This window comes from Talpa occidentalis, unplaced genomic scaffold, assembly GCF_014898055.3.
Source record: "Talpa occidentalis isolate TD23 unplaced genomic scaffold, MPIMG_talOcc4v2.1 talOcc4.6, whole genome shotgun sequence".
NCBI lineage: Eukaryota > Metazoa > Chordata > Mammalia > Eulipotyphla > Talpidae > Talpa > Talpa occidentalis.
Genome location: NW_023604972.1, coordinates 106151432 through 106162176, shown reverse-complemented (window position 1 = coordinate 106162176; position 10745 = coordinate 106151432). Strand labels below are relative to the sequence as shown.

General features: G+C 44.2%; 1 protein-coding gene across 2 annotated transcripts; it reads left to right on the top strand.

Annotated features, from left to right (window-relative positions):
• The first annotated feature begins 1410 nt into the window (after window positions 1–1410).
• Window positions 1411–10745, top strand: GLRX (glutaredoxin). Of its 2 annotated transcripts, none has more exons than XM_037530211.2 (3): window positions 1411–1723; window positions 7725–7844; window positions 9616–10745. In XM_037530211.2, exons 1-2 carry the CDS (start codon window positions 1517–1519, stop codon window positions 7836–7838), a joined length of 321 nt encoding a protein of 106 aa, XP_037386108.1. In that variant the 5' UTR covers window positions 1411–1516; the 3' UTR covers window positions 7839–7844; window positions 9616–10745. The 2 variants fall into 2 exon arrangements, with proteins under 2 accessions (XP_037386108.1, XP_037386109.1); XM_037530212.2 differs by having other exon boundaries at window positions 9613–10745.

Sequence of the window (10745 nt, the reverse complement as noted above, 5' to 3'; positions counted from 1 at the left end):
CTGGTCACAGAAGTCCAAGCTGAAGAGAGAAGAGAGGAGACACAGGCTTTGCCCTGAGGCTTATTTAAGATGCAATGAAACAATGGGGTGGGAAGCCCCAAGTTGCCTCAGGGCTCCACCCTGCCACATCCATTTTGTTGACAGCCATCTTACTCACAAACTCCCTCTCTGTAACTCAGAATCTTGGTTTCTCTTGGACATTTAATTTTAGTAATAGTGACAGCTGTTTTGGGAGGGCATTTGCTTTTCTTCTCTCAGTCACAATTTGCTTGGGATTTTCCAACATGACCATCGAACCCACCTGGCTCCATCTGTCTGCATCTCTCTGAGGATACTCTGGTTTAGTATAAAACTTCCTGGGGAAAGGATAACTCACTTTTAATGGAGATAAATTTTCTTCTATTTGTTTATTTAACTTTGGGGCAGGCACACAGAGGGTCAGAACTTGACCTAGAACAAAAGACTTGCTCCACTCCCTAGGGAGCATGGACCCCTGGGGGAGAGCATCAGATGTCCAGAAAATGCTCCAGAAAATGTAAAACCTGAATATGATGGTTATCACATCACTTCCACTCACAAACAGTGGAAACAAGGGTCACAAACTGGATCAAACAGAAAAAAAGGCCCTCACCGAACCAGTAGTTTGAAGTAGGGGTTATGTTGGAATTTGGGGATTGCTTCCATGCCCAACTATTGTTCAAGTCATGAACTCATGGGGGTAAAGATGGCATATGGAAGGCATGAGCTGGAGGTGGGAGACTGGCAATCAAGAGCCACCGTGCGCCCTGTCTGAAGGTGAAAGATGACAGAGCTAAAAGTACTGTGCTGCCGCAGATGTGTGTGAGCTCACTCTTGTAAGACCTGACTTCAGAGACAGATTACAGGTTGAGATTCTTTTGCGTAATCTCAGTAATTTTCAGTAACTGTTGTGAAAAATTTCAGTAAAACAATCACAATAAATTTCATGGTCAGAGTCAAGCAAAACTCCCTGGAAACCACCTCAAGACAGGATATGACAATTTCAATTTCACTTTCTCTAAAGAGATTTCAAAGAGTTCTATTTCATGAATGTTCAATTGTGCGTGTTTTTTAAACCGTGTTTCTGAGAAGAAAAACAAAGATTTTACTCTAAGAAGTCACCCTGGCTCAGGCCCCTCCCAAGACCTGATCTGTGCAATTTACACTGCCTCTCGCCTTCCCCACCCAGAGAGGTTTAACTCTGTTCTCTGCCAATGGGCAGGCTTTCCTGAAAGATCTGGGGACAAAGAAGCTGTGAACACAGCTATGGATGACAGACAACAAGGATGACTCCTAGGCATCTCTAACTGGTGAAGCACAGCAGACTAAAAAAAGACTCTAGGGCTGTCCCTTTAAAAACCGAATGTGATGCTGGACAGACTCCTCCTCCGGGGTGGTTCCTTTAAATGGGAGCCTGCTGGCTGGACCGCAGCAGCTGTACACCCTGAGCGATACCTGCAATCGAGGATTCCTCCGGGGCAAGCCGCCGTCTGTCCGCATGGCTCAAGAGTTTGTGAACAGCAAAATCCAGCCAGGGAAGGTGGTGGTGTTCATTAAACCCACCTGCCCTTACTGCAAAAAGACACAAGAGCTCCTGGGCCAATTGCCTTTCAAACCAGGGGTTTTGGAATTTGTCGATATCACAGCCACCAGTGACACAAATGAGATTCAAGATTATTTGCAACAGCTCACTGGAGCCAGGACGGTGAGTTTTGGGGTTTAGTTTGAAAAGGGTGGGGGAAAGGCGCTGGAATTCCTTGACCTTGTCTGGGCTGTGAACGGGGTGCGTTTGTGCCTTTCTCTAGGACACCGCTAGGGCTCTGTCACTCCAGGCATCAGGCATCGGGCTTCGGGAGGGCCCAGAGGGGTGGAGGAGGGTGCTGGAGAGAAGACACAGCTCCCTTGAATGGGCAGCTGGGCTGCAGCCAAAGTTCCTCTTCTTGGCTCAGAGGAGGGAGCAAGGCCAACTGTGCCGGGAGTCAGGGTCTGTGGGCCTGGCAGGCAGCTGTCAGGAATCACTGAAGAGTTATCTGGAGTCTTTGTCTTAAGCACTGCTGAGAATAAAATTTCAGTTGCAATGCTGTGGGGTAGAGAGGCCAAGTGTGATTGTACATTTCTGTTACTCAACATGGAAATTGTGTGTACTCCTCTGTTTTCACACCGCCTCCTGGAATTTGCTTGTTCTTATCCTTTTTTCTAGGCTCCCTTTAATAATAACCTAGTTAACTCATTCTCCCCTCTCTTATCTAACTCTTCCCACTGGAAAATCTAACAGCAAAGTTACTTGCCTCTCAGTTACCAGATTTTCCCAGACCTGTCATAATGGGGAGCCCAGAGGTCAGAGCTCTGGCCCGGCTCTCACACGGCTTCCTGTGTAATCCCTGGCAAGTCCCCACCTCTCTGGTCATCCAGGACCTCAGCTGCGAGACCCGGCTAGGGCAGGTCCTGGAGCTGGGAGCTCAATGGCAAATGAGACTTGCTGCTTAGTTTAACCCAGTTGTACAGGCTGCCCAGGTCCTGGGTGGAAAAGGGGAACATAGCATGGTCCTGGCCTCCTTATGATGGGAACCACTAGCCAAGAGGGGTCCTAAGTTTTTTTATACATTAGAATCACCTGAGGAGCTTTAAAAAAATCCCAATGGTTAAGTCATGCTCCCACCAGTTAAATCACATTGTCAGAGGTGGGAGCCAGGCATCAGCAGTTTTAAAGATCTTTGGTTGTAGGGTATAAGCTTTCAGTTATGAGTGAGTTTTGGGACTATAATAAACAATGACTGCATTGTATTTTTGAAATTTGCTGAGAGATTAAGTCTTAAGTGTTCTCAGTACAAGCACACAAATGGTATCCATATGAGGTGATGAGTGTGTTAATTAACTTGATGGTGGTTATATTTTACAAAGCATGTCTATTAAACCAGGATATCCACCTGAAATATATACAAATGTATTTGTTAGTTACATCTCAATAAATCTGGAAAAAGTTTATTCCCTACCCAAAACATCAAAAAGATCCTCAGGTAATTACAATTTGTAACACATTCTGGGAACCCCTACTCCCAGCCTGGCCACATCAACTCTTCAACAGGAGGAACAGACGTCTTCTTGCATTCATTCAACAATTTATTTTTTCATTTCTTTGGAAAGCAACAATTTCTCTTCCAGTGGTATTTTAAGCTTTTGAATTTTTAAAAATATTTATCATAGCTTCTTGAGTGTGTTCCATAGGGAAGAACAAATCATGTAAACTTGTATGCCTCACAGTCCCCAACAGTGAGGATCATATTCCAAGAGGCTGAAAACTTGAGAGTAGATGTTATCTTACTTGGCCTGCAAAGTGATACAATACAAATAGTAGGAGCCCAGCAGGACTCGACCGATATAGAAACCTAGGCCTTTGATGGGGCTGTGCATGGTTTTGGTTTTGCGCTAGTCACAGCTCCTAGGTCTGTACCTTTTATTCCTTCTCTGATGCCTTCCTTTCTTCATGTAGATCTATGCTTCTGACCTATATCATCTCCCTTCTCTCTGAAGAACATCTCTGGACATTTGCAAAACTGCCCATTGGCAACAAATTCTCTCAAAATTTTTTTAAAGCTTTATTTATTTATACAGCACTGGGTATAGTCAGAAGCACGGGAGGGTGAGAGAATTCACGAGAGACAGAGCGGGGAACAGAACAGGCAGACTGATAAAATACTCTGCTGAGGGGAGCAGCAGCCACGGCAGGAGAGGTCTATGTGCCATGTGGGACCCTCGTCGGATCTAACCGGCCTTGCAGAGGCTGCGGGCAGCTTTGCAGCCCAGCACTCAACCACTGCGCCACCAGGGGAGGCCCTCTCTCAATTTTTGTGTGGAAGTTTTTATTCTCCTTCACTTCTAAAGAAAATTTGCCAGAGACAACAAAGATGGTTAAGCACCTACTAAGTCTAGGCACTTAGAAGTCTCTGGGCATTGGAAACATCACCATGAGCAAAATAAAAACCCCTGCCTTTGTGGAACTTATATCCTAGTAAATACTGAAAATATTCAATAGTATTTTGAAGGTGGTAGTGATAGGTGTGCTATGGAGAAGAACTAAGTAGGAAAGGGAGCCAGGCAGTAGGCAGAGGTACAGTTCTCGATGGAGTCCTCAGGAACTCACTGATTTGAGTAGATTTCTAAAGTTGGTGAGGGAGCAAGGCATGCAGAAATTCAGAATCAGCAGTCAACAAAGGTTTACAGTAGATCTTACCTAGCCAGGAGGCCTGCTTAGTCAGAGAATTTTGAGTTCATTGAGTAGGATGAGATGAGGTCTGAGAGATAATGGGATACAGGTTGGGAAGGCCCTTCATGCTGTGAAAAGGACTGTGCTGTGTGAGGTGAGAAAAGATGTCAAGGGGTGGTCTGGAGTGGAGAAGTGACTCGATTTGACCTAGTTTTGAAAGGTTCACTCTGGCAGCTATGAGAATACATGACTGTGGCACACCACAGGGAGGATCTACCACATCTGGAGGTTACAGCAGAAATTTGCATAAGAAATGACGGTAGCTTGTACCAGGGCTTAGCCAAGTTGGTGGTGAGGAATGGAGGACAGATGCTCTGAGTAAACTCAGTGTCAGCTCCCTTTCTGCTTCTCGCCTGTGCCAGACAGTCAAGGTCCTCCCTAGAGGGGAATGGGGCCAGAGGAATCGCAGAGGGCACATTTCCTCTTCCTTAGCTGACTCAAGTTCCTGTTTTGTCACTACAGGCCACCTCCCCTGTCCTGCACAGCCTGTGGTTCCTCCACTCCCTTGGGGGTGGGAGGAGGTTTGTCCCATTCACTGTGTGCTTTAATGTGGTGGTGCTGCTGTTGAGCCCAGGGTGTGAATGGGTGTGAGGGCTGAGGGGCCTGTCAACATGCAAGCCAAAACAGACTTTTTGCCAGATGGTGTGCACACAACGACACCCCGAGACAGCCTGAGCAAGCTTCATAGCCTGTCTTAGGTGGCTGGGGGCTGCTGTAGGGCTGTGGGTTTTCAGCCTCACTTAACCTTGGAGGAATAAAGGCAGCTGCTCAGTGTTAACCTGTCTTTGTAACTGTGATCTCCAGAGCAGAAGTCAGCATTACCTGGGAACCTATCAGATGCTGAAAATCTTGAAGTCCCACCAAATGTCCTGTATCAGAAAGATGGGGTAGGGAGTAGAAATCTGTTTTAACAAGCATTTTGGCGGTTCTGACGGTACAGTTTGAAAACCACTGTCTAAGAGAGGACCTCTTGCTCAGAGCGTTCTTGCTAACTAATTCAAATTCAGCCAACACTCTTGCGGCGGTGAAGTGGCAAGTCTTAAGAGTAGTGAAAAACTGCCCAGTTCTTCTCAAAACACAGAAGTTTGAGAATGACTGCATCTCTTCCTTAATGAAAGCCCTGATGATTTTTATTTAGGCAATAGTTGTAATAAAAGGAGTCCTGCATAACATTATTATTCTATAATAATAGTATGACAATATTAGAACTATATTAGGATTCTATTGTATTTATTATTCCAACTCACCACCGCCAAGTGTTCATGGGGAGACATGAACAGACCCAACAATTTAGGAGGGAAGATTTATTTTTCTCTAAGACAATGGCCAAGAACCATGGGACAACTTACCTTTCTGATCTCACCTTTCTGTGGCTATTCTTTCAGCTGATAAAACCAATGTTGCTTGATGGAGCTTGGAATTTGCAGGTCCCACCTGCCGTGTCAGAGAGGATGGCACCAAAATTCTCCCTGAAATAGTCCTGAGCATTCTTTCCCACCCCTGGGGTGCAGGAAGTAGTTGTGGAAATGGGCCCCAATTTTTTAAAAAGATGTATTTATGCATGCAAGAACTGGGGTACAGGTCACAGGTGTGGGGGTGGTGGTGAGAGGATTTACCAGAGATAGAGTGGGGAACAGAACAGGCAGATCTACTGAAATACACTGCGGAGGGGAGTAGCGGGTAAGTCAGGAGAGGTCGGCTGCACTATGTGGTTAGCTCCCTGGCCGGGGATAGAACTCGAGCTACAGAGGCTGCGGATAGCTTCATAGGTTGCATCTTAACCCCTTGCGCCACAAGGGAGGCCCAGCCCTAATTTTTAAGGCAGCTTAATTTTTAAAACCCACTTTTATTCAGACCCTCTTCTTAATAAAAGCATGGCATGGGCTCATCTGAATAATTTAGTCCTTTCATTTCTCACATTTGAAAAAAGAATTATCACTCGTATTATATCTTCTGAGGAAAATCAAAATCTTTGAGAATACTCTATCGCTTTGTCCTTCACCTTCTGCCCTGCTGGTATGTTCCTAGTGTTCAGGGAGAAAACGGCTTGCCTCTGACCACACAGGTGACCTCTATTTTAGGCTTATTTCACCACTGTCAGTCAACCTTTCTTTCTGTGACACTTGACTGGAGGTTGTTGAGGCCACAGTGGGACATGGTCTTCCTTCTGGAAGCCTCTGGAATACTTAGCGGTAGGCAGGGACTCAGAGTGTGACTGGACTAAACAATGATGGTGTCACTCTGGTTTGCCTTGGGTGACACCCACCCACCCCCATACCAGGTGCAGAACCAAGCAGATGAGTGTCCTTCATCCCTGAGCTGCAGTGCTTACCACCTTATGAGAGACCAGGTGGTTAACGAGGAGATTGCCACGCTCCCCAGCTGGGGACAGAACTCGCAACATGAAGACCAAAATATACTGTGGACCTAAAAATCAGGAACAGAACCTAATGCAAATACTTTTTTTTTAATAAGAATTCATTTTTGCTTTTTTTTTAAAGTTTTTTTTTAAAGATTTATTTATTTATTTATACAAGCACTGGGTACAGTCAGAAGTGCGGGAGGGTGAGAGAATTCACCAGAGCCAGAGCGGGGAGCAGAGCAGGCAGAAGGACCGAAGTACACTGCTGAGGGGAGCAGTGGGCGGCAGGAGAGGTCTGCGCGCCATGTGGGACCCTCCCTGGGCAGCCGGGGATCAAACTGGCGCTGCAGAGGCTGCGGGCAGCTTTGCAGCCCAGCGCTCAACTGCTGCGCCACCAGTGGAGGCCCTAATGCAAATACTTTTTGAGGTGTTTTTGGAAACAAACTTCCTGGTTGTCAGGACCCAGCTTAAGGGCTCGTGTGTGGTCTCTGCTGCAGAGAAGCGGGAATTCAGTCAGTGTGGTCCTTGCTGCAGCGTGGTCTCCCCTGAAAGGCGTTTCCATGCAGTAATTTTTAAAGTCACTTTGGCAAATCTAACAATCTCATGAACAGTATGCTCAATTTGAAAAGTATTCTGACTTAAAAAACATTTCCCTCCCTGGTGGCGCAAGGGGTTAAGATGTAACCTGTGAAGCTATCCGCAGCCACGCAGCCACTGCAGCATGAGGAGCTAATCCACATGGCACAGTAGACCTCTCCTACCTCGCCCACTGCTCCCCTCAGCAGTGTATTTCAGTGGATCTGCCTGTTCTGCCCCCACTCTGTCTCTGGTGAATCCTCTCATCTCCTACCTCTGGCCTATACCCCAGTTCTTATATGCATAAATAAATAAATCTTTAAAAAAAAAACATTCCCTAATAATTTTGCCCTTATAACAGGAAGTTCTGACTTGAAAGAACACATACAAGGAAGATGTCAAGTAATTTGAAGTGCAATTTGGATCATAGGAAATGTTTTCAAGATAAATTTTTTTTTCTAATCTAATAATTTCCTTACATGTCCTGTTTGTTGGCTTTTTCAGGTACCCCGGGTCTTTCTTGGTAAAGATTGTATAGGAGGGTGCAATGATCTAGAAAAAATGCAACGGAATGGGGAACTCTTGAAGCGGCTAAGAGAAATTGGAGCTCTACAATAATTACAGGTGAGTGACTTGGGGGCACTGGTCTGGAGACCCTGGGAGATGATGAAATTTCTGTTGTTGTATTTTATTATAATCTAGGAAAGCACTCTAGCTGGGGAAACAGTGACTTGGGGTGATTTGAGGCACTATGATGTCATTTATTAAGTACAATTTTAAAAGGGATTGTGTCAATGGAAAGAAATCCTTCCACTGAACACGCCAGACACTAGATTAGGAACTCAGAATGTAGAAGTGAACAAAAAGATAGCATGGAACTTATATTCTAGAGAGCTAAGCAGATCAAAAACAAATGTGTAACTGATTCCTAAAACAAATAAATAGAATAATGTGATAGAACATGGTAGGGGGTGGAGAGCCAATTTAACATGGTGAGGGAAGGCCTTTCTCAGGATAGATTAGTTGAACTAGTTGAGCTAGTTGACATGAGGAAATAAAGCAGAAGAGCTTTTCAGGCAGGGGAAATAGTAAGAGCATAGACTCTTGGGAGACAAGTATGGAATATTCACAAAATCCAAAGCAAGTAAGGGCAGTCTAAAGTGCAATGAGAAGGAAGAGTAGTAAGAATTGTGGACAGGACCCCAGAACCCACACATGGTAAGCAATTTGGATTATTCTAAGTGAAGTGTGAAATCAAGGAAATTTTTGTTTTACCTGTGTTCACACTGCAAATCAATTCAACCTACTCAACTTTCCAAACACATTAACCAAAGGAGATCCTTGGCTCAATGGAAACCTATCCAAGTGATGAACTCTTTAGAGAGGAACCAGAATACTTTTAGGGTCTCATGAAATTCCCCCTCCTCTAGCTTTTAGTGCCAGCTGGCATCTAACCAAGCCAATTCTCTGAACTCACACACGGAGTGAGTTGGTGGTGGTTTTGTTTTGTTTTGTTTTGTTTAGTCACAGAAGAAATGTATGGTTCTTTAACTAAAATGTTCTTTAAGGGATATTTATTGACCACTAGTTAATAACTTATCTTTGGGCCATGAGTTTAAAGTCTGAAACACAGCTGATTTCCCTGATATAAAATTGTCAATGACTTCTAATCACAAGTCACTACATTATCACAGTAGGTGAATACAGGTTTGCCTTTGTTTTCTACCCTTAAGTCATCCCCTGCACCAAAGCTTGAAACCCCAGTTAAATGGATGTCAGATGTTTCCTATTCTATAGCAGTTTTTTTTTTTTTAAAGCATTTTAGATTGACTTTCCTAGGAAGATGGGAAATAGCATTTCCCTGACTATCTCTATGTTTGGGTGGGTATTAGAGACCCACAAGTGCTCGCTCTCTTTTTTTTAAAAGATTTCTTTATTTATGCATACAAGAGCTGGGGTACAGGCCAGAGATGCATGGGCGGGGGTGAGAGGATTTACCAGAAACAGAGTGGGGAACAGAACAGGCAGAGTGACTGAAATACACTGCTGAGGGGAGCAGCGGGCAAGTCAGGAGAGGTCTGCTGCACCATGTGGGTTGCTCCCTGGCTGGCCGGGGATTGAACTGGTGCTGCAGAGGCTGCAGATTGCTTCATAATGTGGTGCTTAACCCCTGTGCCACCAGGGAGACCCCGCAAGTTCTCTTTATTTGTGTTGTCCTTCAGCATTGCAAGCTCTCAGTATTTTGCTGGCAACTCTATGTCAAGACAATCTGAAACATTGTTTAAATCACAAGTGTAACTGCTCAGGTAATAAAGGGGAATGAGGGGAATTTACCTTTCCAAGAAAATTCAATTCTTTGTATGTTTTTTTTTTTTTTTATTTCCTGGCAAAGCAGCCCACAAGTTGACATCCCCTTGAGAGTTGGATGGCATTGCAAATGATGAAAGCCTTTCGGTGGATGGATCTGGGGCTCTGTTCACCCAGCTACAGCAACTATTTACTGCCAATTCTGAAATATATTAACCATGAAAAGGGAGGGGTTGGGAAAAAAATCAACCATTTCTTCTTTTGACTCAGTATTAAAAGTGGATCAATTTGTCCCAAATCACTAGTCAGAGAAGGTTGATGGACAGCTTGGATTTCTTCTAGATTGGTTGTTTGGGTTCCATGGCTTAGAATTTACTCAATGATCCAAAAGAGGATCTTTCTGTTTGGCATGCTTTTCTTACTGTTTTCTACATGCTAGACTCCTTGACCTCTAAGCCAGTGTTTCTCACCCAAGTACGTCTCAGACTCCACAGGATGAATTTGTAGTTGGTTTTCTGTAACTGCCCATAAGTTGAAGTTATTTTGTTGAGTTGTCTGCATGGAATTTTATTATAATGTCAATGGGTAGGTTGGGTGTGATTTTTCAAACTAACCATGGGGGTCACCAGACCCACCCCATTCTATCTTAAGAATGGGCACTCTGAGCTAGTGTTCTAGACCTTGACAGTTCACAGATCTCATAGAACTGTTCAACAATTTTGTGAAGGGGTGTGATGATTCAACTGAGAAGCTCCAGATAAAAAGTTCAGCATGGTTGTTTTCAGTCGGTGCCTCAAGATCAGAGGTTCAAGTGCAGTTGTAATCATGCAGCAACACTGTTATGTAAGGTCATGGTCCAAGGTTTTCTGAGTGTGTATTAATTTGATTTATTGAGTCACAAAAGTAAAACATTCTCATACAAAATATATAATCTCCAAGAATATCTGAAAGGCGCCAAATGTGAGACACTGTCCTAAATTCCCCCCCCCTTGAGAACTTATGAATTCTTTATTGTGAAGTTTGTTCTAGAATTGCAAGATTAATTTCCTTCTGCAGTCTCTAGTGTGAAAAGTTAATTTCTTTTCTAATAAAGAGGCACCCATAGATGACCCTGTGATTTTTGTCTAATTCTTTTCTATGTTTCCAACCTTAAGGAACAGTACTATTGTGAAATACAGCATGACTGTCCCCTGCCATTATAAATAAAGGCACATTGAA

What these genes read in the sequence shown, in the direction of transcription:
- GLRX (XM_037530211.2), top strand. Translation starts at nt 1,517, where the DNA reads ATGGCTCAAGAGTTTGTGAACAGCAAAATCCAGCCAGGGAAGGTGGTG. An exon ending in AGCTCACTGGAGCCAGGACG is followed by an intron (nt 1,724 to 7,724) that starts GTGAGTTTTGGG and finishes TGGCTTTTTCAG; the next exon opens with GTACCCCGGGTCTTTCTTGG.